Here is a 26,356-nt window from a genome sequence, read left to right as displayed (position 1 = left end):
TTGAGTAGAAGCAGAGTATAAAATACATTTGATTATAGGAAATTAAAGAAGTTCTGAGCTACTATTTCAGGCATTGTGATCTTCTATAAGGCTGCCTATTATATTGAAATCCTTTATATTTTAATCCTTCAAAATTAAAACTGCCTGGAGAATCTAAGACAGACCTACTTTATGTCAAATCCCATGCTATGTGAGTAGTATTTGGTAAAGTCCTACTGTTATATATAAGAGAGTCAAAATGTCATTTTTATGGTTGGAACTAATTAAATAGAATTGCTAAAAAGTCTGACAATAAATTGGAGGTTTTTGTAGTTACCTCAAATAAATTTTGCAAACATCCATTATATAGCTAACAAACTAAATTCAAAAACCAGAGTTTCCATCAAAGATTTTTTAAAAGAATAAAAGCAACCATCAAAATACTCTTTTAGTACTTCATTTATTATGATAGTTAATGAATTAGTCACTGTTTTCCAACAACTTACTTAATAAGACTAGGTGCATGATTAAATTAATGCATCTCCCCATGTGTTTATCATTAACAATCTGTATGTAATGAAAAGTGACTAAATCCTAAAGTCCTGTTCTCTAATGTAAATGTATTTACTCCTTGCTCATCCTTCCTTCTTGGTCTTTTTCGGTTTTCTTTTTTTTCACAACCATACATCTTCTTAGGTTTCTTATTTAATAACTGACATGCCATTTGCTTAAAGCTTTTACTTGTTCTTCTAATTTACCCTGTTGTGACTAATCTAGCATGATCTTTAATAGGGTTCATGTTTATTCTCCGCATAAGTGAACCTTCTTCTGAGCTGCATCAGAATCCAATTTGTTTGTGTTTCTATAATTTTGGTAGTGGCTTTTTTTTTTTTTAATTCCTTGCATTTAACTTTCTTCTCTCTTTACCATATTCACCTACCTATTCATAGTACTCTCCTTTAACTGTAGTGGGAAGATATTCAAACTTTGCAGTTTACTATATTAGTATAATTTATGCTTGAGAAAAAATAAAATTAAATAACTTCTTAAATTAAGACTATGATTTCTTTCTAGGAGGAAAAGAAGTGACAAACAAAGAAGAAATAAAAGGTGTTCATTGGGCTTCATGGACATGTGTTTCAGGCCTTGAAGTAAATGGAATTTGGCCCAAGTATTCAGATATCAATGATATAAATTCAGTAGATGGAAATTACATTGGCCAAGTTTTAGTTACAGCTGATGATTATGGAATTATAAAATTATTCCGATATCCTTGTTTGAGAAAAGGTATCTTTTCTTTTCAAAATACTATTAAGTCTGTTTTAAAAGACTTTTGCGTTCTTTTTTTTTTTTTAAGATTTTATTTATTTATACATGAGGGATACCCAGAGAGAGAGAGGCAGAGATACAGGCAGAAGGAGAAGCAGGCTCCCTGTAAGGATCCTGGTACAGGACTCAATCTTGGACCCCAGGATTATGCCCTGAGCCAAAAGCAGACACTCAACCTCTAAGCCACCCAGGCATCCTAAGACTTTTAAGTTCTTGTAGAAAATTAATTTTGAGGTCAATAAAAATATTTTTTTAAAGATTTTATCTATTTATTCATGAGAGAGACAGAGAGAGAGAGGCAGAGACACAGGCAGAGGGAGAAACAGGCTCCATTCAGGAAGCCCGATGTGGGACTCTATCCCAGGACCCTGGAATCACAACCTGAGCCAAGGCAGATGCCTAACCGCTGAGCCACCCAGGCATCCCAGGGTTTATATTTTTTGGAATACATGTACTGATTAATTAGTGAAGGGTTGCATGAAAATGAGCAAAATTAGCTACATTTTATTTTGCCAATTCAAAAAATATTGTTTGTTATTATTTATTTTGGACATGAAATCTTTATTAGAAAATTATTTTTGAATTTGTGTATTATGAATGGATTAATATATTCTCTCTTTTTAAAGAATCATTTTTCCCATTTCCAGAATTGTTTGATATAGCCAAACTATGCAATGATGATTATATACTTTTGTTATGACTTAATACCTTTGATCATTTAACTCCTTGAACATAGATCTTTGAGAAGACATTTTTTATATTCCTTTTTCTCAAGAATTCTGATGAAGTAGTCAGCTATACAAGTTCAGGTCACACTTTGGAACCTGTTGGTTTGTTGGTTGGTTTTCATGTACACATGTGTTTTTGCTTAAATCTGTAACATATATTGTTCTAACATTTGTATACTTTTTATAACAGAGTAAGAAAAATAGGAGTCTTATTATTTTCTACACATTTTCTGTATCACCTTTTTCTCTTAGATCTCAAACAATATTAACCATTTGTTGATAGACTTGGAGATAATTAAATGAAACACTGTATTAGTTACTTATTTATCCCATGCCTGTTCCATAAAGTATTTGAGTCAGCTTATAACAAGTCCATAAGTACTAAAATAGTTCTATAACTATATACAAATTAGTATCAGGAAATTAGTTTCCTGAAAACCAAAGCAATACAAAATACAGAATGATACAAAAATAAAGAAAAGCGGGGCACAAAATAATTTTCACCATAGCTATTTTTTAAAACTTGTTGATTATAGTTGACACACAGTTTGCTTGCTTGTTTGTTTGTTTCGCTAAACTTATCCCAACATGGGGTTCAAACTTATGACTCCCAAGATCAGGAGTACCAACTGAGCCAGCCAGGTGTGACCCTCATCAAAGCATTTTTTTTACTATTCAGGGAAAGCAAAGTTTTTTTCTAAAATTTAGTTTTCAAAGAATTCTTTCCCACAGTATGGAGCTTTAGATTAAGTGCAGTGAGCGTATTCCTAGAGCATTAACGTCTGTAGCAAATGTAGTAATGATTTTTACTGGGTTATTGATAAAAGCTTTTGGATGAATGTTAAAATGCAGTTCAGTAAAAGGTGATTATGGGAATAGCTGGAATAATTGTATTTAAATAGATACTTCATTGATGTCAAACTTAAGAGCCTAGTTCTCCCAGAAGTCTATGCTAGCATTTCTGTTGTGCCTTTATAGTAAAATGGTAAATTCCAGATCTTGCCACCTGTACCATGTTGTTGATTCCTGCTTGCAGGGTGTCAGCTTCCTAGGTGCCTGTGAAATTGCATCCATAAGTAATGCTAAGTGTATTAATAAAGGCTAGCTAACTCTCTAATAATTAAAATACCCTGTTTCTGAATCCTACCACATAGCCAGGACATGAGAGTTACCAGGCACAACAGATTTTATTATGACTCAAAATAAGACCTGCTTAGTTAGAAGGTGTGTGAAATTCAGTAAGATTAATCACAATGATCCTGATCTTAGACTTCTACTCACTGTTTCATATGCAAACTCTATACAAAGACAAAAATAATTTTCTGAGCATTCTTAGTCAAGTGAATGAGATTTATTGGCAATTTTTATGTTTTGCAGCTTATTGACAGTATTTTTGTTGCACGATAATTTTACTTCATTTTTTTAAAAAGATTTTATTTATTTGAGAGAGCGACAGAGAGTACATGAGCAGATGGCAGAGGGGAGCGCAGAGCAAGAAGCAGACTCCCCACTGAGCAGGTTACCTGACATGAGGCTCAATTCAGGACCCTGAGATCATGCTCTGAGCCGAAGGCAGCCACTTAACCAATTGAGCCACCCAGGCACCCCAATTTTTCTTCATTTTAAAAATGTATAGTAATCTAAATTGTGGGAATATTTTACTGAAGTCTCAGAAAATTAGTTTTGTCCAGTCACTACTTCAGTAATATAAATTGTTTTCCTTATTTTTCTTTTTATTAGATTTTTGTGAAAAATCTATTTTATAATAAAGGCTTTTTATTTCTAGGTACTTGTTGAGTTAGCTTGAGAAGACCATGTATAAGTAATCGGGAGAACAGAAGATAGGATGTAACTACTGCATCTTCAAAGAATTAACAGAAATATTTTAAGATTCTGAATTTACATACTTGCATAAAGTTAGCAGTATTACTAGAAAAATTATCATTTAGATTAGTAACAAAGTTGTACATTCTTTCATACATTAAGTTGTACTATTGATCCAACTTAAGTTTGGGAAAATAATGTGTCTACTGTACTAACACATGTTAGATAACCACATAAGTAAATACTCGTTACATTCCAAGGAGTGCAGCTTTTACACAATGTGGAAGTTAAATAATAGAAATAGCTTATATTGTAGAATCATTCAAACACAGAGTGTATTAAAAAAAAAAAAAAAAACACAGAGTGTATAAGATTAGCTCAATGAGAATGATCCTCTTCCACATTTAGCCCTCTTGAATCGTAGCCCAAAGCGTTACTTCTCTTTTTTCCCCCCATTATTATCCTCTATCTAAATTCTTTTGCTTTTGACAGTAATTTCTCTCAAATAATCATACTTTTCCCAGACAGCAGTATATGGTCTATGGTAAAGGGTGAGGTGGCAGGAGTGTGGGAGGCTGGAGAGGTGAAGACGGTTGCTGTAAGCTAACACCTCCATCATTGTTAATAGTTGTCAAAGACTTTCTACTTCTTGACAGATGAAAATTTATATTTGGTAAAAATCTTTCTTTAGATTTGATAAGAAAATTCATTGGACAAACAAACATCAATCAGAAAACATTTATGTTAGAAATTTACTTGGGACTTGTTTTCTTTCTTTTTTTTTTTTTTTCTTAAGATTTTATTTATTTATTCATGAGAGACAGAGAGAGGCAGAGACATAGGCAGATGGAGAAGCAAGCTTCATGTAGGGAGCCTGATGTGGGACTCGATCCCTGGACTCCAGGATCACTCCCTGGGCTGAAGGCGGCGCTAAACCTCTGAGCCAACCTCTTAGTCAACCTCAGACTCTGCCTCTCTCTGTCTCTCATGAGTAAATAAATAAAATCTTTCAAAATAAAAAAAAAAGAAAGGTAGTCTCATATATTTTATAAAGAAGTATTAAGGTCAGGGTACCTGGCTGGCTCAGTCCAAGGAACATCTGACTCTTGATCTTGGGGTTGCAAGTTTGAGCTCCACATTAAGGGTGGAGGTTACTTAAAAACAAAAAATATATATATATTTAAGTAAGAGGATTAAGGTCATTAAAACATAAATAGGAAAAAAATCTTGTTAAATTGCTACAACTTTTTAGAGATTTAGCTCATATTAATTTTGTGTTAATATGCTTTAAAATAAATTATTTTGGGGATCCCTGGGTGGCTCAGCAGTTTGGTGCCTGCCTTCAGCCCAGGGCGTGATCCTGGAGTCCTGGGATCGAGTCCCACATCAGGCTCCCTACAAGGAGCCTGCTTCTCCCTCTGCCTGTCTCTCTCTCTCTCTCTTTCTCTCTCTCTCTGTCTCATGAATAAATAAAATCTTAAAATAAAATAAAATAAATTATTTAAGAAATAGGATCATCAAAACAGAAATATTACTTTACCCTCACCAAGAATTATTATTCCCATCTCCTTTAAATTAGGGAAGTTTCTATGACTGTTCTAGCTTGCTTTGATAAATCATTTCTCTGAGATATTAGTTGTAATTGATGGCATACTCTTTAGGCCTTAACTATTCTTTTATCATTTCCTGTCATAGGCCAGAGTTTTCATAGTTAAGGGACTTTGAGAGCTTATAACCTAATTTACGTTAGAGTGGAATTGGAGTCCAACAGAGGTTAAATGATATGCTCAAGCTCCTGTGCTATTAAGCCATCAAGGTGACACTTAAGCTCTGGTCTTTTTATTCCAACTCTAATATTCTTTACACATCATCCTTTTATAATTAGAAGAGTTAGAGTTATGTTCATCCCCTCTCATTTCCTTCACTACTCTTCCTCCCTTCTCTATAGTCTAGTATTCCAACTCAACTGTACAGGCATGGTAAGGGGAAATGTGATCTTTTCCTTTTTCTTTCTTTATCTTTATTCAAATATATAATGAATACTTCCTACATACCAGGCACTAGAGATTTAGAGTAAACAAGATGCCACTCCTCTCTAAGGAGCTAATAAGTTTATTACAAGAATTAGCAAGTAACTGACCATTACATTTCAATGTCAGTATAATCACATAGGGTAATGCCAGGGAATCTGGGAAACATATAGGATGATATACTTGGTCTTGAGTCAGAGACATTTCACAAAAGATATGATATCTAGGTTCACTTTTAAAATACCTGTTTATCATAGTTAAATAAGTAGTTCTCGTTATTAGATAATTATTAACATAGCCTCTTTAATTAGAAAGAATTGGCTTCTGGGATGCCTGGGTGGCTCAGCGGTTGGGCGTCTGCCTTTGGCTCAAGGCGCGATCCAGGATCGAGTCCCACATCAGGCTCCTTGCGTGGAGCCTGCTTCTCCCTCTGTCTATGTTTCTGCTTCTCTCTGTGTGTGTCTCTGTGTGTCTCTCATGAATAAATAAATAAAATCTTTTTTTTTTTTTTAAAGAGGGGGATCCCTGGGTGGCTCAGCGGTTTAGCGCCTGCCTTTGGCCCAGGGCGCAATCCTGGAGCCCAGGGATCAAGTCCCGCGTCGAGCTCCCGGCATGGAGCCTGCCTCTGCCTGTGTCTCTGCCTCTCTCTCTCTCTCTATATATATATATATATATATATCATAAATAAATAAAATCTTTTTTAAAAAATTTAAAAAAAAAGAATTGGCTTCTCTTAGATATATTCTACAACTTTTTTTTAACCTGCCTTCGTTCTTCTAGAGAGATTGATCTTTGAAATGTCACAGAATATAATTTGGAAGGGATTTACAGGATTATTTACATCTTTCTTGGGTCTGTTGCCCAATATAGTTTATTCTAATAGATCCTCATACAGCTCTTCTTCACGTACCTAAACATGACGACATTAGTACATCTTAAAAACTTGGAATCTCTGGAATTTGGTTTGCTGGAATCTCTGGCTTTACCTTTTAAGACTCTCTGGTGGCTAAGAGTACTTAAAACACCCCATCAAAGAAAGTCATAATGAAATCCATTTTGATGGGCAAATAATGCATTCTCATATAAAGGAATGGGACTAAATCTTACCTTACCTAATGGCTTTCCTAGGTGAACTGTGGCAAGTTACCCATCTATCAAGTTAGTGACTTCTATTAAGCTACATTAAAAAATTGGTTCCTAAAATAACAGCATTGTTATTAAGCAGCAAATTGTAATTTAGATGAGTTTTGTTCAAATCTTTAATGCTTTAAGATGGCTATCCCTTAACTCATGGCCAAGGTGAAAGTTTAACTCCAGATATTAATTGATGGAGCTTTGCCATCCTGACAGGCCTTTTATAACTTAATTTAAAAATTTTAAAATGGGTTTTCTGGATGGCTCAGTCAGTTGAGCATCTGCCTTTGGCTCAGGGTCATGATGCTGGGGTCCTGGCGGATCCAGGGAGCATTGGGCTCCCTGCTAGGTGGGGAGCTTCTCCTACTGCTCCCTCTGCTTATGTGTGCGTGCTCGCGCACTCTGTCTCTCTCTCGTAAATAAAAAATTCCTAACAATGTATATAAATAAAATTAAAATAAAAAATAAAAAATTTAAAACTTTCTCAAAATGAAGCCAAACATTATTGTATCCAGTATACTCCAATAGGGATGTGTGTGTGTGTGTGTGTGTGTGTGTGTGTGTGTGTGTATTGCCAAATATCAGGCTATCTAAGCAGGATATAGAAAATGTTTTCTGACTTTAGAACCACAAAAATGGTTCTTGTCACACAGGTGTTTTGTTTTGTTTTTAATTAACAGCAAAGTTAGATAGTTCCTTTACAGTTAGAGAAATATGGTGTATACCACCTTTAAAATGTTTATTTTATTTATTTTTTTTGACAGAGAGAGGATCCTGGGATCATGACCTGAGCCAAAGGCAGAAGCTCAACTGACTGAGCTACCTAGGCACCCCCTTTTTATTTTATTTTATTTAAATTTAATTTGTGATGTACACCATCTTAACCAAATGATATAACTTAATGTGACTAATGATAGAACTGTGCCCCTTGAAACGATGTATCCAAAAGGATCCAATATCACCTATGCCTAAAAACACACCATCTGAATCTAATTATGAAGAAACATTACAAACTTACACTGAAGAACATTATACAAAATATATAAATTTAAAGAACTACAATAAGGGACAGTTTTGGGGACAGCTGGGCATATTTTACTTCAGTGAAAATGATGTATTACATTGATTTTTGACCGTGAACCAACCTGCATTCCTGGCATGAATCCCATTTGATTATGTTTTATATTCCTCTTTATATGTCACTATATTAAGTTTGAAAGTATGTTGTTGATAGCTTAAGTTTTAAAAGGATCCTCTGGCTGCTGGGGCTGGGAGTAGTCAGGGTGAAGTAGACTGGTTCAATTTTGCTTAAAACAAAAGGCCTCAGGCCAAAACATTCAAATTTTCATATAATGGAAAAAGTTGATGCCTTTGTGGCTGCAGGCTTTTCTCAAAGCAGTAAGAAAATGCCTCACAACCCTTGTGGTTCCTAACTAATTATATTGTGAATCAGTAGAGGAAATACTTACATCCCTTAGTGTAGACTCATTCATTTATTCATTCAACAAATTTTTGAATTAATATTTTTACCCTTTGATCATGATTAAGATAATGGAGGACATATTGATTCAAGTATAGAAATTGTTGTTTGAAAAAAAAAAGAAATTGTTGTTTGAAAAAAAAAGATATTGTTGTTTGAAGTGATATTTTTGGGCATTGGCATTTATCAATTTAAAGGCATATTTTTTGTTATAGGGGCCAAGTTTAAAAAATATATTGGCCATTCGGCTCACGTAACTAATGTCAGATGGTCACATGACTATCAGTGGGTTATTTCTATTGGTGGAGCAGATCACTCTGTCTTTCAGTGGAAATTTATTCCTGAAAGAAAATTAAAAGATGCTCTTCACATAGCACCCCAAGGTGAGTAGTATACACTGCTTAAATCGTTTTTCTGTCAAAAAACTTCAGTAACCCCAAAGTAACGATTTTACTATTGTGGTGTAATCTAGCCTTATAATTAACAGGACAGTGTCTTATTAGTGGATTTTTTACATTAAAATACTAGGCATATATGTTTAGAATTAAATGTCACAGGATGGAATACAAAGTACTTTTGCATGCATTTTAATCCACCCAGTGATGACTGATAAAACCATTACATTATCAAAACAAACATTTAATGTATTCTTGGGGAGATAGGTCCTAAGTTTCTTTTTTTTTTTTTTTAAGATTTTATTTATTTATTCATGAGAGACACAGTGAGGCAGAGACCCAGGCAGAAGAAGAGGCAGGCCCCATTGGAGGGAGCCTGACATGGGACTTGATCCCAGGTCTCCAGGATCACACCCTGGGCTGAAGGTGGCGCTAACCTGCTGAGCCACCCGGGCTGCCCAATACCTAGGTTTCATATATGGTTTTTCTGAGAAAGAAAAATTATCTAATATCAATTGATTTGTTGCATATAGTATTTTCTAGATATTTTTCATGTTAAGTTATATTCACTTATGTTTGAACTAACATTTAAGTTTGATGTAGCAGTCACTGGGTACCAGTGAAGGGACGTAAAGTAGCTGTTGAGTTTGCAGTGAGTGAAGAAGATAAACTGTAGTACAGTTTATGGACATCTATGTCACTTTGAATAGGTAATTTCATTTGATTGTTTTATGGCTTGTTACCATGTCAGTTGACACAGTCAGCTCTTAATCATTAATTTTACAGTGCTGTTTTGAAAATGAATGTTCTTCAAACAAGTAATAGTTCATTTTTTTAAATTACAGAAAGTCTGGCTGACTCTAATAGTGATGAATCAGATTCAGATATGTCTGATGTTCCAGAGCTGGATTCTGAAATTGAACAAGAGACTCAGCTTACCTACCGTCGGCAGGTAATTATCATCACATGATTTTTTTCCAAAAGTCTATTTTCTTATTTATCTTTCTCCCTATTGTTTATTGATTTATTGTTATCTTTTATGGTTTTTAATTTTCCAAGAAATATTTGTCTACTTCAGTTTTCCTCTTTTAAGAGTTAAAATGTACTTATATAAAACTTTAGTTCTTTTATAATTAAATATTTGATATAGCAAATATACCTGTATTGTATTTGACTATAGCTTTTTGTCACAGTACACTCCCATTTATTATCTTTAAAATATTTTCTTAGGAAGTAAAAAAATTCCATGGAACACTAAATACATATTTGTCAGTGTGATATATAGAAAATGTAAATTTGTTATTTCCAAGGAAGAAAATGTCATAAAATACTTTCCTTTTTAAGATAACTGTTAAAACTTTAGTGATCAATAGCAACCATAATGTCTGAAAGTTACATTAAGAATCTATGAACAGGGCAGCCCGGGTGGCTCAGCAGTTTAGCGCTTGCCTTCGGCCCAGGGCATGATCCTGGGGACCCCGGATTGAGTCCAACATCGGGTTCCCTGCATGGAGCCTGCTTCTCTGTCTGCCTGTATCTCTGCCTCTCTCTGTGTCTCTCATGAATAAATAAATAAAATCTTTAAAAAAAATCTATGAACATCTTTATTCTAATAATATTTTTATTTATGTATATTATTTAAAGGTTTACAAAGAAGATCTACCTCAGCTTAAAGAACAGTACAAGGAGAAACAAAAAAGTGGTACCTCTAAAAGAAGAGAGAAGGCTCCAGGAAACAGTATTCGATTACACTTTGTTCATGGGTATGAAACAACTATTTTTCATTTATACGTTTATATTTTGGTTCACGTTTAGTAGCTCTGTGTCTTTGAGCAAGTCACTTTGCCTCCCTTTGCCTCTTTCCCCATCTGTAAAATGAAGTAATAGTACCTATTTTACAGGGTTTCTGATGAGGAGTAAATAAGCCAGTGTTTGTGGTGACTTAGAATATGATCCGGCACATAATAAACACTGTATGAGTATTTATAGTAAATATATCTTATGAAAGTTTAGCATTGTTTTCATAGGCATGGATCTCTTGTCTTTAAACAAATGAAGATAGGTAAAATATAAGAGATTATCATCTCCCCTAAATAATCCTGACTTGGAATTATATTGTGCCTTTTAGAGAGCCTCCATTTTTGCCTTTGTATTTTAATTTCAATAAAATACAATTTCTGGATTTTCTTAGAACATCTGGCAATACAGATCTCACATTGCATCCTAGAACAGCAGATTTTCCAATTCAACGCTTCCCTTTCCCTCCACCTAGTAATCATTTTCATACCTGACTGATAAGGCTTTCAGAAATTTAAAAAAGGATTCATTTAGTAAGAATATTTTATCTCCATTGTTAAAATACGCCGTATTTCTATACAGTTACGTATCATACATGGAGTTTCTTTGAAGTGCAAAAAAAGGTTGCTCTAAGTGGAATTATATTGACCATTTTAGAAAAATATGACTATTTTTTCTGGATGTGTATAATATTTTTGAATTATTATTTGAACATTTTTGAAATATATATATTCTCATGATTCAGCAATGCATATAAAAGCATACACTTTGAAAATCCTTCTCCCAGGGAGCCCCCCTCTGCTTGCTAGATGAGATATTGCCTGTTTTATGAATCTTTTAATAAAACCAATTAGATCTTCAAAAAAAAGAAAAAATCTTCCCAGCTCTGCCCTTCCAGGCATCATTTTTCATCCTCCCAGGGCAGTCCTATACCTTTTCACTTGTAAAAATCAACAATTTTTATTTTATAGTACACAAATTTAATATTGCACTTATGGAAATAGTATAAAATATATGTAGTATAAAATAGATGTAGTATACTACATATACCTTTCTGCACCTTGCTTTTTTCATTCAGTATTATTGCATAGATTTAGCTATTCATAATCAGAGCAATTCATAAAAGTTTATGGAATTTAAGATATTTGTATTTTGTTTTATTTCAATATCTTATAAAACTGGAAATTGAATGACCTAAAAGGTACCTGCTTCTCTTTATAGTCCATATTTACCAGATAAAAGTTGAAGGTTAATTTTATATGATGTTTTCTATTTTCAGTTACAGAGGTTATGACTGTCGAAGTAATCTGTTTTATACTCAAATTGGTGAGATTGTGTACCATGTAGCAGCAGTGGGTGTCATTTACAATCGGCAACAGAACACGCAGCGCTTTTACCTGGGTCATGATGATGATATTCTCTGCCTGGCTATTCATCCTTTGAAAGACTATGTGGCAACAGGGCAGGTAGGTTAGACCTTTGTTTGGGTTTATAGTTAGTCCACTTTAAAAAAATCTATCTTTTGTTTTTTAGGAAATGAAGAATAAAGAATTCTTTAGTATGGGATTTTATTTTCATATCATAAATAAAATGTATTCCAACTTTTTTCCTACAGTTTTCCTTTGAGTTTTATTGTTTTGATTATTATTACTTTTTTATTTAGAACTAAGAACTCTGGCTTATCTTCTTTCTGGCAGGATATTTTTTAAAATTTGTGAGTAAACATAGAAAACAAAGACTAGAAACCTGGTTTCTTTGAGTTAGTTAAAATAATAAAGTTAGGGACACCTGGTGGCTCAGTGGTTGAGCATCTGCCTTCAGCTCAGGGCATGATCCTGGAGTCCCGGGATCAAGTCCCACATCTGGCTCACTGCATGGAGCCTGCTTCTCCCTCTGCCTGTGTCTCTGCCTCTCTCTCTCTCTCATGAACAATAAATAAAATCTTTAAATAATAATAATAATAATAAATCTTTAAATAATAATAATAAAATTATCTAACAAATGTTATGTAACAGACAGAATGACTGTACTAATTTCTTAGTGTGTATGATTGACCCTTGAGCAATGCAAGTTTGAAGTACATGATTCCACTTACAGGTAGATTTTTTACAGTACTGTAAATGTGTTTTCCTTATGATTTTCTTAATGTTTTCTTTTTTCTAGCTTACTTTATCATAAGAATATAGTACATAACACATGTAATTTACAAAATATGTGTTTACTGACTGATTCTATAACTATGGTCAACAGGTATTAATGGTTAAGATTTTGAGTCAAAAGTTATATATGGATTTTTGACTGTACAGTGATTGTAACCCCTAACCCCCACTTTGTTCAAAACTTCAGCTGTATTTTACACTCACCTCACCTCTATGAGAGTGAAACCATTTCTACATAAAAATGTGGAAAGCTTAGGCTAGAAGAAATTAAATAATTTCCCCAAAGATCTTTCACCTAGTAAATGGTAAAGCTTAAAGCTCCTTTAGTCTGTCTCACTTTTTAAATGCTGTGTAAATATACCTTCTAGGATATATTGAGGTGAGTCTGGGCATCACTGTATATAGCTTTCCTGAAAGAGAAAACTCTTCCCTATCTTTACCCCATCTTCCCTCTCTCTGTTTGTGCCTCCCCTCTTGTTCTTTCTCTCTTTTTCTCCTTCCTTGACTTCCTTTTTTCTTCCATTTTTGAAAAACATTCATAGAGTATGTGCTATGTATCAGGAAATGTGCTGGGAATATAAAGATAAATAAGCCATGTTGTTGCCATGATAAATATTCATATTCTGAGGGGGAAGGCATACATGCAAGAAATATCATGGTACAAGGTTGTAAGTATAGAGCAGAGCTTGTTAGCACTACTGACATTTTGGGCCAGATAATCCTTTGTGGTGAGGTTAATTGCATTGTCGTATACAGTGCAATCCTATACTTTGTAGGATGTCTCACAGTATCCCTGGCCTCTACCCACCAGATGTCAGTAACACCACCCATCTAGTTGTAACAACCAAAAATATCTTCACACTGTCAAATGTTCCCTGGGAGACAAAGATTATGCCCTTCTGAAAACTACTAATGTAGAGATATGCATAAATTCCTTTTGCCTTGTAAGAAAGGACTAATTGTGCCAAATAGAATCAGAGAAACCCTCATGGAGTTGATGACATTTGAGCTGAGTAGTTTACCTGAAAGGGAGGTTGAAGAAAGTGTTCTGTGTATTTGTAAAAATGGGGCAAAAATCTCCCCAAACACAGATTATTCAAAGAACTATAAGTAGTCTGAAGTATTCAAATCTTAGAGGCATGATGAAGAGCTAATTAAAAGGGTTGATGAGGGCCTGAGTGGCACCATTTATCCTTATGTTTAGTTGATAGAAAAGGTACCTCTTAAAGCACAATTATTTTCCCATTCTGTTTGGCAAGGAGCTTGAACGTTATTTTGGTACTACTCTAATGAAGACTATATAAAATTGGTCATTTTAACTATAAGAGACTCTTAATCATAGGAAACAAAGTGAAGGTTGCTGGAGGGGAGTGGGGCAAGGAGATGGGGTGACTGGGTGATAGGTATTAAGGAGGGTACATGATGTAATGAGCTCTGGGTGTTATATAAGACTGATGAATCACTGACCTCTGCTTCTGAAATCAGTAATATATTATATGTCAATTAATTGAATTTATTTATTTATTTTTTAAATCTGGTCATTTGCTACCATGAGTCTGGGATTGGAAAAACTTCGGTCCAGGGATCCCTGGGTGGCGCAGCGGTTTGGCGCCTGCCTTTGGCCCAGGGCGCGATCCTGGAGACCCAGGATCGAATCCCACATCGGGCTCCCGGTGCGTGGAGCCTGCTTCTCCCTCTGCCTGTGTCTCTGCCCCCCCCCCTCTCTCTCTCTCTGTGTGTGTGACTATCATAAATAAATAAAAAATAAAAAAAATAAAAAAAAAAAAGGAAAGACTTCGGTCCAGATTAAATTAAAAGTCAGTATGCCCACAGGACATCCCTGGCTACCAACTGCAGGAGAGGCAAAACTTTATCTCTAGACCTCCTAAGTTTTCAGGGGCTCTTTAACAAAAAACCAAATTAACAAAAACAAAAAGTTTATTAACAGGTGTAGTGTATGTACATCATGTTAGAGAAATCTAAACCAATGTAACTCAAAATGGTGGTTTAGAATTTCAGTTTATATAGAAAACAGTAGATTGGCAGAGAAATGACAAGACAATGGAAAACTATTTTAGACTTACAAGGGTAACATAAAGGACAAAAGTCCTGGAGTAATGTTTTTTTGCAGATTCCTCTTGTGCTGTCTCCAGGCTGAGACTATCTCCAGTAAAAGGAGAATTTATATAACCAATAGGTTGTAGGCCTTAAACTTGCATGTTATATGCCAATTATATTTCAATAAATTGAAAAAATATGTATCTCCTGCCTATATGCAGAAAAGGAAGTGGGTTTTGGGGGGTTTGCTGCTGCTTTATTGCCTTTAGCTCAAAATAATTTTTTGTCAGAGTCATATTTTGGGGTGACACATTCTGGTTTCCTTCACCATGAAGCCATTGCTCTCTTGCTTCTGACTTTGCTTAAACAACACTCTGCTTTAGGCACTACAGAGTCCAAGCTTTTCTCCCAGAGCACAGGTTTCTCCCAGTGTTTCCATTTCTTTCCTATATTTTATTTCAACCAACTAGTCTCATCTTTGTAATTATACACTTCAAAAGTAAAATGAATATGTTTCTTAAAATGGTTCAAAATGAAAAAACTATTAAAAATAAATATATTGGGATCCCTGGGTGGCGCAGCGGTTTGGCGCCTGCCTTTGGCCCAGGGCGTGATCCTGGAGACCCGGGATCGAATCCCACGTTGGGCTCCCGGTGCATGGAGCCTGCTTCTCCCTCTGCCTATGTCTCTGCCCCTCTCTCTCTCTCTCTCTCTCTCTCTCTCTCTCTGTGTGTGACTATCATAAATAAATAAAAATTTAAAATAAATAAATAAATAAATATATTTCCTAAGTATTTTATCTGAGGGCTTTGAAATTTAGCTGAGAAATCTAAATGGTGTTTTGTTTTTTTGTTTTGGGAGAATAGAGTATAAATAATAGTCTTTTGTCATAAACTGTGATTGTAATTGGAGGTGAAAGAAGCTGAAAGAAGTTACCTGACAACTTGAATGTCTTGACTAATTTTACCCTAATTTGAAAATTGTGTTTAATTCAGCAAATATCTGTTGAGTGCTTCCTATTTGAAAGCACTAAATGTCATGGGGAAGCACAATTCAGATTGGCTGCCACTGTGAAGAGCTCACAATCTAGTATGGGTTGGATGAACTACTGTGTGTATATGTGTATGTGTATGTGTGTGTGTGTGTGTATTCACTAAATATATATTTATATATTATAAATTATAATTATATTATAAATTATAAATATATAATTTCACTAAAAATTTAGTAAACACATATTCATTTAGGTACCTTATGTGTATCTCAGATTCAGCATATCCAAAATGGAGTTAAATGAGGTTAAACTTTCCTTTCAAGCCTGCTTATCCTTGTGTTTCCTACTTAAAACATGACACTTATTAACCTGATTGCCTAAGCCCAGGAGTTTGACTTGTTCTCCTTTACCCATTATAGCCAGTCAGTTCCAGAGTTACATCCAAGATTTGCCCTGAATATAGTTTGATTCTCTACCATGACTATATCTCTACCTTGTTGTTTTGTATTTACATTTTACCTTAATCTCTGCTGGCAATTCTGGGCTTCATAATTTCTAATCTGGTGTTAGAACCAACCAACTAGTCTTACATCTTTTGATTTTGCCCCCTAACCATTTCCCTGATGCACTAATAATCTTTCTTTTCTTCTGTGTTTATTAGTAGCTTTTAAGCTAATGAGCATGCAGTTCAAGACCTTCAACCTAGGCCAATCCTAGACTCCTTATCTCTACCAGTCCTCATAAACTATTCTCCTGCCTTTTAAGCTATTTAGAATTTGTCCATATATGGTACTACTTCATATCTTTTACTTAGTTCCCTCCTCTTGAAAATTCTTACCCTCCAGTTCTGTTCAACCTTCCAACTTTATCTAATTCCTACTCCTTTTAAGACAGGTTAAGTAACATATCTGAAAACTTGCCTAACCTCTCCCTTCTCCCCTCAGCCCCAAGTGTGCTCTAATAACACTGTTATTACTTTCACCAGCACTGAACATGGTGTTATCCAAGCTTCCACATTTTAGCTGTGGAGAAATTACCTAGCCTCTCTGTGCCTCAGTTTCTACATGTTTTAAAATAAAGATACTGTAGGTGCCTATCTCCTAGAACTGCTGTGATAAGTAAGTCAGTCCTTATAAAGTGTTTAGAACAGCTTCTAGGACATAAATTAGCTCTCAGTAAATGGTAGCCTTCATTGTTACCATCATCGTTTCCATGTGAGATGCCCAGTAGGCAATTGAAAATGTAAGTCCCAAATTCAGAAGGTATGGTGGTTAGAGAGTAGAATTTAGGAGTCATTTATTGATTTAACTGTTGAAACTGGAATTGAGAAAACCCAAAGCAAAAGTGTGGAGTGAAAAGACTGGAGTATTAAAGACAGAATCTTGGGGAAGTTCGTATTTAAGGGACCAGTGATGAAATTGCAAAGGAAACTTAGTAGTAAGAATTCAAGAGATTAGGGCAGCCCAGGTGGCTCAGTGGTTTAGCACCGCCTTCAGCCTGGGGCCTGATTCTGGATCAAGTCCCACGTTGGGCTCCCTGCGTGAGCCTGCTTCTCCCTCTGCCTATGTCTCTGCCTCTCTCTCTCTCTCTCTGTCTCTCTGTCTCTCTCTCTCTCTGTCAGGAATAAATAAATAAAATCTTAAAAAAAAAAGAATTAGAAAGATTAGAGAACCAGGAGACAGTGGTACTGCAAAGTTCTCAAAAGTATCACGCTTTACAGAAGTTCGGTAGAGAATTTAACAGTCACTGGGAACATTTGGCTGAAAAACCTTATGAAATATTAGCTGACAGCAGTCTTATTATGTCTTTATATAAAATCAGTGTCAAAATTAATAATAATTGGCAGCTATATTCATTGTTTTGGGAGTTATCTTTACAGGCAAAGCTATTCTTTCTCTTCATCCTCATAGTTAAAGACAGTGATTACTTGAGCCTAAAGGAATAATTATGAATTATAGTTTATCTGTACATTAGTGAACCTAAATAACCCAAGTTAAAACATAAGTGATAACATTTGTTCAGAGTCTTATTTACCTGCTTGGTATCTTAATTCCTCTGTATCTCTGTTTATACCATTATCCTAGCCTAGAATGTACTTTCTTCTCTTTTTATCTGAGACTGCACTTTTTGAAGGCCCAGATCAAGTATCATCTCTTCCATTTCTGTATAACCTTTTCATCTTCATTAAGCCTATGTTACCAGATATTCTAATTTAACTGAAAATATCTTGTTTTCCTAATGAGTTTGCAAAATTTTCCTGAGTGTTTTATGCTCATTGTATCTAGCATAGGAGCACAGCCAATTATGGGCACTCAGTATTATCTTTATTGACAAAGTATAGGATCAGATTTATAAGTCCCATAAAACATTCATAGAAACACTGGGCCTAGTCACATTAGCATTTCAACAAATATAAGAAAGAAATGTCAGTCACATATATGATCTGCTTTGTATTTTTCATTTGATAAATGCATATAACAAGACAAAGACTATAAAATCTCCTGTTTTATTTCCTTTTAATAGACATGGAAATAAATAATTATTTGTATGACTTTTATAATTCTTTCTATTGTAGGTAGGCAGGGATCCCTCAATTCACATATGGGATACAGAGACCATTAAACCATTGTCAGTATTAAAGGGCTGCCACCAATATGGCGTCTGTGCTGTTGATTTCTCAGGTAAGGCTGTTTTCTGTCTCAAAATGATTAAAATGTATAGGTGATAAATAGCATTATAGCCTAAATCAGTGTTACCTAAACTTGCCTTGTAGCTATGAACTTCCCATAATTGTTTTCAAATGTGCATACTATTGTCCTAACCAGTCAGAGCTGAGAGTGTCAGTTTGCTAGCTGACATAATTTAATTTTTAAAATATTAAATAAAATGAGTATTATTTTTAATACTCATTAATATAATGTTTCTATTAAATGTCTACATAACATCTAAAACCATCTGAATTACCACTAGTGTTGTGTATTTCCCACTTTGGGCAAACCCCAATCTAACTTAATATTTTACAGCCACAAAATAAGCTGAAAATGTTTAGGGCATAAGCTAAGAGAGAGGTGAATACTGAAATTTTAAAAAATATTTTATTTATTTATTGATGAGAGATACAGTTAGTGGCAGAGACATAGGCTGAGGGAGCAGCAGGCTTCCCACAAGGAGCCTGATGTAGGACTCGATTCCAGAACTCCAGGATCATGACCTGACTTAAAGGCAGGTGCTCAACCACTAAGCCACCCAGGTGCCCCTGAAATATTTATTTTATAACATTTCTACGAAGTGACAATTCCAAGCTATCTTACAAAAATAATTTTAAACCATTTTAGCTCTTTGCTGTATCTTTAAAAGTTTAGGGGCACCTGAGTGGTTTAAGTGTCTAACAGGTTCAGGTCATGATCTCAGGTTCCTGAGATCTAGCCCCACATCAGGTTCCATGCTCAAGCTCTCTCTCCCACTCCTCTCTCTCTTTCTCTCTCTCTCTCTCTCTCTCAAATAAGTAAACAAAATCTTTTTTAAAAAGTTTAACAACTACCTCCCCCCTACTCATGTGCGCACTCTCTCCCTTTCTCAAATAAATAAAATCTTTAAAAAAAAAGTTTAACAACTACACATAGATCTACAATGAAAACTAGACTGTGGATTAGGAAGAGGGGAGAAATACCATTAATAGAGAAATTCATTTTAATAGACAGTAAATTTGTGCTTTCTGCTGCTCTAACTGAAATGAGAATCAGTTATTGGGGAAAAGCATAAATATGCATTTAGGGATCTGCTAAAACTCAAGAAATAAGATTAATTTGGGCAAACTAAAGGAGTTAACAAGAAAAATATCACTAGTAATGATAATGAAATAATTGAGGTTTGCAGAAAGTGGCAGAGTGGCAAATGTTTAACTGTTGTTTGGGCCTTTGCAGCCTATAAATGTGCACACCTGTCAGCAGGACTGACTTAGTTCAATCATTTGTCTAATACATTTATTACTTGTTTAATAATAACAACAACTAATATAATTGACCTTCACTAAAAACACTCCTATTAATGACAATACAGGGTTGTAACCTACATTTTTTTTCATTCAGTTAATTTTCATAATCACTGAGTTCTTATATCACAGTAGAGTTCTTAGAGTAAAATTAATTGAAGTAAATCTTTCCTTCTTTATTAATCTTTCCTTCTAATTTTAAAATCTTTAAAATCTTTTTTCCATTTCCTCCATCCTAACTTAGTGGATAAATAAGGAAAATGAGGTCAAAGAAAATGTCAACAATGTTTAGATGTATGAGAAATTATTCTTTCCCTGCTTAGAAATTCTGGTTGTTTTTATAGCTATATGTGCATGCCTAACATTTAACATTATTTTATAACATTTTAAATATGATGCTAGTTTTAGGATATGTACTGAATGGTTTTTATCTTCTGAATGTTATTGGTTAGTCTCTCTCTCTGATTAATTTTTATAGCGGATGGGAAACGTTTGGCTTCAGTTGGAATAGATGATAGCCACACTATTGTGCTGTGGGACTGGAAGAAAGGAGAGAAACTTTCAATAGCAAGGTGGGGAAAAATCTTGATACCACATTGGCAAAATATTGAAATTACATAAAAATTTTTTAAAACAGTTTTGAAATCAAACATGTAACTTTTTTTTTAATTACTGCCATCTTCATTACCACTGAATAAATAGTATAATCATGGTAAAAAGACAAATTTAAGAATTCTTTGGTAGGTTTATCCCTTGTGAACCTGCTTTTACTGTAATAAAACATTGGAAGTAGCTGTTATCTAAACTCTTCATTTATAGGGAAAGTGAATTCTATATGGTGAATTCTGCTATATGGTAAACTACGATGTAGCCATTGAAATACTCAAATCACGCGCGCCCAGCTGGAAGCAGCTCAGAGGCTGCTCGGGCGGAGGGAACTGTGCAGCTCTGGGAGCGCGATTCCAGCAGTGCAGGCCGGAGCCTGCAGCACCGGGGGACACAGCCCAAGATCCAGCACTCCACCCGGGACAGGCAGAGGCCGGGGGGTACAGGACAGCAAGGATGCTCCTGCACTGGTTGGCCCCGAGCTGTGCAGATCAGCGGCCCCCACTCCCGGAGCATCCAGGCCCCTGCAGACTGGGAGCTGTGGTAGTTACTGCGGGAGCTGACTCTAGGGCTGGAGAGCTGGCCGCCACTGTTGTTGTTCCTCCTGGGGCCTCACAGGATAAACAACCCCCACTGAGTCTCACAGTGGCCTCACAGGATAAACAACTCTCACTGAGCCATGCACCAGGCAGGGGGCTAGGCAGCTCCCCCAGGTGCTCACACCTAAGATTCAGCACAGCAGGCCCCTCCCCCAGAAGACCAGCTAGAAGGACAGGGGAAAAGCAAGTTATTGACCAAGCAGCACTGGAAAGTTCCAGGGGAAGACGAGGGATTTACAGTATATAGAATCAGACTATACTCCCCCTTATTTTTTGTTTTCTGTTTGCTTCCCCCCCCCTTTTTTTTTCTTTTCTCTTTTTTTTTTTTCCTTTTTTCTCTTCTCTCTTTTTCTCCTTTTCCCAGTACAACTTGTTTTTGGCCACTCTGCATTGACAAAATGACTAGAAGGAAAAACTCACCTCAAAAGAAAGAATCAGAAACAGTCCTCTCTCCCACAGAGTTACAAAATTTGGATTATAATTCAATGTCAGAAAGCCAATTCAGAAGCACTATTATAAAGCTACTGGTGGCTCTAGAAAAAAGCATAAAGGATTCAAGAGACTTCATGACTGCAGAATTTAGATCTAATCAGGCAGAAATTAAAAATCAACTAAATGAGATGCAATCCAAACTAGAGGTCCTAACAACGAGGGTTAACAAGGTAGAAGAACGAGTGAGTGACATAGAAGACAAGTTGATGGCAAGGAAGGAAACTGAGGAAAAAAGAGAAAAACAATTAAAAGATCATGAGGATAGGTTAAGGGAAATAAATGACAGCCTCAGAAGGAAAAATCTACATTTAATTGGGGTTCCCGAGGGCGCTGAAAGGAACAGAGGTTCAGAATATGTATTTGAACAAATCATAGCTGAGAACTTCCCTAATTTGGGGAGGGAAACAGGCGTTCAGATTCAGGAAATAGAGAGATCCCCCCTAAAATCAATAAAAACCGCTCAATACCTCAACATTTAATAGTGAAACTTGCAAATTCCAGAGGTAAAGACAAGATCCTTAAAGCAGCAAGAGACAAGAAATCTCTAACTTTTATGGGGAGAAATATTAGATTAACAGCAGACTTCTCCACAGAGACCTGGCAGGCCAGAAAGGGCTGGCAGGATATATCCAGGGTCCTAAATGAGAAGAACATGCAGCCAAGAATACTTTATCCAGCAAGGCTTTCATTCAGAATAGAAGGAGAGACAAAGAGCTTCTAAGATAGAAACTGAAAGAATATGTGACCATGAAGCCAGCTCTGCAAGAAATACTAAGGGGGATTCTGTAATAGAGGAAGTCCAAGGGAACAATCGACAAAAACAGGGACTGAATAGGTATCATGATGACACTAAATTCATATCTTTCAATAGTAACTCTGAACGTGAATGGGCTTAATGACTCCATCAAAAGACACAGGGTTTCAGACTGGATAAAAAAGTAAGACCCATCTATTTGCTGTCTACAAGAGACTCATTTTAGACATAAGGACACCTACAGCCTGAAAATAAAAGGTTGGAGAACCATGTACCATTCAAATGATCCTCAAAAGAAAGCAGGGGTAGCCATCCTTAGATGAGATAAACTGAAGTTTATCCCAAAGACTGAAGTAAGAGATGAAGAGGGACACTATATCATACTTAAAGGATCTATCCAACAAGAGGACCTAACAATCATCAATATTTATGCCCCAAATGTGGGAGCTGCCAAGTATATCAATCAATTAATAACCAAAGTTAAGACATACTTAGATAATAAGTGACTTGAATGTAGCGCTTTCTACAATTGACAGGTATTCTAAGCACAACATCTCTAAAGAAACAAGAGCTTTAAATGATACACTGGACCAGATGGATTTCACAGATATTTACAGAACTTTACATCCAAACACAACTGAATATACATTCTTCTCAAGTGCACATGGAACTTTCTCCAGAATAGACCACATACTGGGTCACAAATCAGGTCTTAACCAATACCAAAAGATTGGGATCGTCCCCTCCATATTTTCAGACCATAATGCTTTGAAATTAGAACTAAATCACAAGAAGAAGTTTGGAAGGATTTCAAACACGTGGAGGTTAAGGACCATCCTGCTAAAATATGAAAGGGTCAACCAGGAAATTAGAGAAGAATTAAAAAGATTTATGGAAACTAATGAGAATGAAGATACAACCATTCAAAATATTTGGAACACAGCAAAAGCAGTCGTGAGGGGGAAATATATTGCAATACAAGCATCCATCCAAAAACTGGAAAGAACTCAAATACAAAAGCTAACCTTGCACCTAAAGGAGCTGGAGAAAAAACAGCAAATAGATCCTACACCCAGCAGAAGAAGAGAGTTAATAAAGATTCGAGCAGAACTCAATGAAATAGAGACCAGAAGAACTGTGGAACAGATTAACAAAACCAGGAGTTGGTTCTTTGAAAAAATTAATAAGATAGATAAACCATTAGCCAGCCTTATTAAAAAGAAGAGAGAAAAGACTCAAATTAATAAAATCATGAATGAGAAAGGAGAGATCACCACCAACACCAGGGAAATACAAACGATTTTAAAAACATACCATGAGCAGCTATGCACCAATAAATTAGGCAATCTAGAAGAAACGGATACATTTCTGGAAAGCCACAAACTACCAAAACTGGAACAGGAAGAAGTCGAAAACCTGAACAGGCTAATAACCAGGGAGGAAATTGAAGCAGTCATCAAAAACTTCCCAAGACACAAAAGTCCAGGGCCAGATGGCTTCCCAGGGGAATTCTATCAAACGTTTAAAGAAGAAACCATACCTATTCTACTAAAGCTGTTCGGAAAGATAGAGATGGAATACTTCCAAACTCGTTCTATGAGGCCAGCATCACCTTAATTCCAAAACCAGACAAAGACCCCACCAAAAAGGAGAATTATAGACCAATATCCCTGATGGACATGGATGAAAAAATTCTCAACAAGATACTAGCCAACAGGATCCAACAATACATTAAGAAGATTATTCACCATGACCAAGTGGGATTTATCCCCGGGATGCAAGGCTGGTTCAACACTCGTAAAACAATCAATGTGATTGATCGTATCAGCAAGAGAAAAAACAAGAACCATATGATCCTCTCAATAGATGCAGAGAAAGCATTTGACAAAATACAGCATCCATTCCTGATCAAAACTCTTCAGAGTGTAGGGATAGAGGGAACATTTATCAGCATCTTAAAAGCCATCTACGAAAAGCCCACAGCAAATATCATTCTCAATGGGGAAACCCTGGGAGCCTTTCCCCTAAGATCAGGAACAAGACAGGGATGTCCACACTCACCACTGCTATTCAACATAGTACTAGAAGTCCTAGCCACAGCAATCAGGCAATAGAAAGAAATAAAAGGCATTCAAATTGGCAAAGAAGAAGTCAAACTCTCCCTCTTCGCAGATGGCATGATACTGTACATAGAAAACCCAAAAGACTCCACCCCAAGATTGCTAGAACTCATAAAGCAATTCGGCAGTGTGGCAGGATACAAAATCAATGCCCAGAAGTCAGTGGCATTTCTATACACTAACAATGAGACTGAAGAAAGAGAAATTAAGGAGTGAATCCCATTTACAATTACACCCAAAAGCATAAGATACCTAGGAAAAACCTAACCAAAGAGGTAAAGGATCTATACCCTAAAAACTGTAGAATACATCTGAAAGAAATTGAGGAAGACACAAAGAAATGGAAAAATATTCCATGCTCATGGATTGGAAGAATTAATATTATGAAATGTCAATTTACACATTTAATGCAATCCCTCTCAAAATACCATGGACTTTCTTCAGAGAGTTAGAACAAATTATTTTAAGATTTGTGTGGAATCAGAAAAGACCCCGAATAGCCAGGGGAATTTTAAAAAAGAAAACGATAGCTGGGGGGCATCACAATGCCAGTTTTCAAGTTGTACTACAAAGCCGTGGTCATGAAGACAGTGTGGTACTGGCACAAAAACAGACACATAGATCAATGGAACAGAATAGAGAATCCAGAAGTGGACCCTCAACTTTATGGTCAACTAATATTCGACAAAGGAGGAAAGACTATCCACTGGAAAAAAGACAGTCTCTTCAATAAATGGTGCTGGGAAAATTGGACATCCACATGCAGAAGAATGAAACTGGACCATTCTCTTACACCATACACAAAGATAAACTCAAAATGGATGAAAGATCTAAATGTGAGACCAGATTCCATCAAAATCCTAGAGGAGAAAAGGGAGGCAACACCCTTTTTGAACTTGGCCACAATAACTTCTTGCAAGATACATCCACGAAGGGAAGAAAAACAAAAGCCAAAATGAACTGTTGGGACTTCATCAAGATAAGAAGTTTTTGCACAGCAAAAGAAACAGTCAACAAAACTAAAAGACAACCTACAGAATGGGAAAAGATATTTGCAAATGACGTATCAGATAAAGGGCTAGTATTAAGAATTAAGAACTTATTAAACTCAACAGCAAAGAAACAAACAATCCAATCATGAAATGGGCAAAAGACATGAACAGAAATCTCACAGAGGAAGACATAGACATGGCTAACAATCACATGAGAAGGATCCCTGCGTGGCGCAGCATTTTGACGTCTGCCTTTGGCCCAGGGCACGATCCTGGAGACCTGGGTCGAGTCCAGGATCAAGTCCCACATCGGGCTCCTGGTGCATGGAGCCTGCTTCTCCCTCTGCCTGTGTCTCTACCTCTCTCTCTCTCTCTCTGTGACTATCATAAATAAATTAATTAATTAAAAAATTTTTTTAAAAAAGCACATAAGGAAATGCTCCGCATCACTTGCCATCAGGGAAATACAAATCAAAACCACAATGAGATACCACCTCACACCAGTGAGAATGGGGAAAATTAACAAGGCAGGAAACAACAAATGGAGAGGATGTGGAGGAAGGGGAACCCTCCTGCACTGTTGGTGGGAATGTGAACTGGTGCAGCCACTCTGGAAAACTGTGTGGAGGTTCCTCAAAGAGTTAAAAATAGATCTGCCCTACGACCCAGCAATTGCACTGCTGGGAATTTACCCCAAAGATACAGATGCAGTGAAATGCCGGGACACCTGCACCCCAATGTTTATAGCAGCAATGTCCACAATAGCCAAACTGTGGAAGGAGCCTCTGTGTCCATCGAAAGACATGGATAAAGAAGATGTGGTTTATGTATACAATGGAATATTACTCAGCCGTTAGAAACGACAAATACCCACCATTTGCTTTGACGTGGATGG

The 26,356-nt window shown here is 36.0% G+C and overlaps 1 protein-coding gene across 16 annotated transcripts in view; it reads left to right on the top strand.

Annotated features, from left to right (window-relative positions):
• The window catches only part of EML5 (EMAP like 5), a 183,087-nt gene that overhangs the window by 68,507 nt on the left and 88,224 nt on the right, over positions 1 to 26,356 (top strand). For all 16 annotated transcript variants that reach the window (XR_005363659.1, XR_005363660.1, XR_005363661.1 and 13 more), the window contains 7 exons: positions 1,054 to 1,266; positions 8,720 to 8,887; positions 9,745 to 9,851; positions 10,544 to 10,662; positions 11,976 to 12,162; positions 18,483 to 18,588; positions 20,377 to 20,470. Coding sequence is in view for 12 of the 16 variants with exons in the window: in XM_038545507.1 (XP_038401435.1) it covers positions 1,054 to 1,266; positions 8,720 to 8,887; positions 9,745 to 9,851; positions 10,544 to 10,662; positions 11,976 to 12,162; positions 18,483 to 18,588; positions 20,377 to 20,470 (994 nt within the window). In the remaining 4 variants the exon portion in view is untranslated. The remainder of the gene's footprint in view (positions 1 to 1,053; positions 1,267 to 8,719; positions 8,888 to 9,744; positions 9,852 to 10,543; positions 10,663 to 11,975; positions 12,163 to 18,482; positions 18,589 to 20,376; positions 20,471 to 26,356) is intronic.

This window comes from Canis lupus, chromosome 8, assembly GCF_011100685.1.
Source record: "Canis lupus familiaris isolate Mischka breed German Shepherd chromosome 8, alternate assembly UU_Cfam_GSD_1.0, whole genome shotgun sequence".
In the NCBI taxonomy this organism is placed as follows: Eukaryota; Metazoa; Chordata; class Mammalia; order Carnivora; family Canidae; genus Canis; species Canis lupus.
The sequence above is the reverse complement of the archived record's forward strand: the minus strand, read 5'-3'. Positions and strand labels throughout refer to the sequence as shown.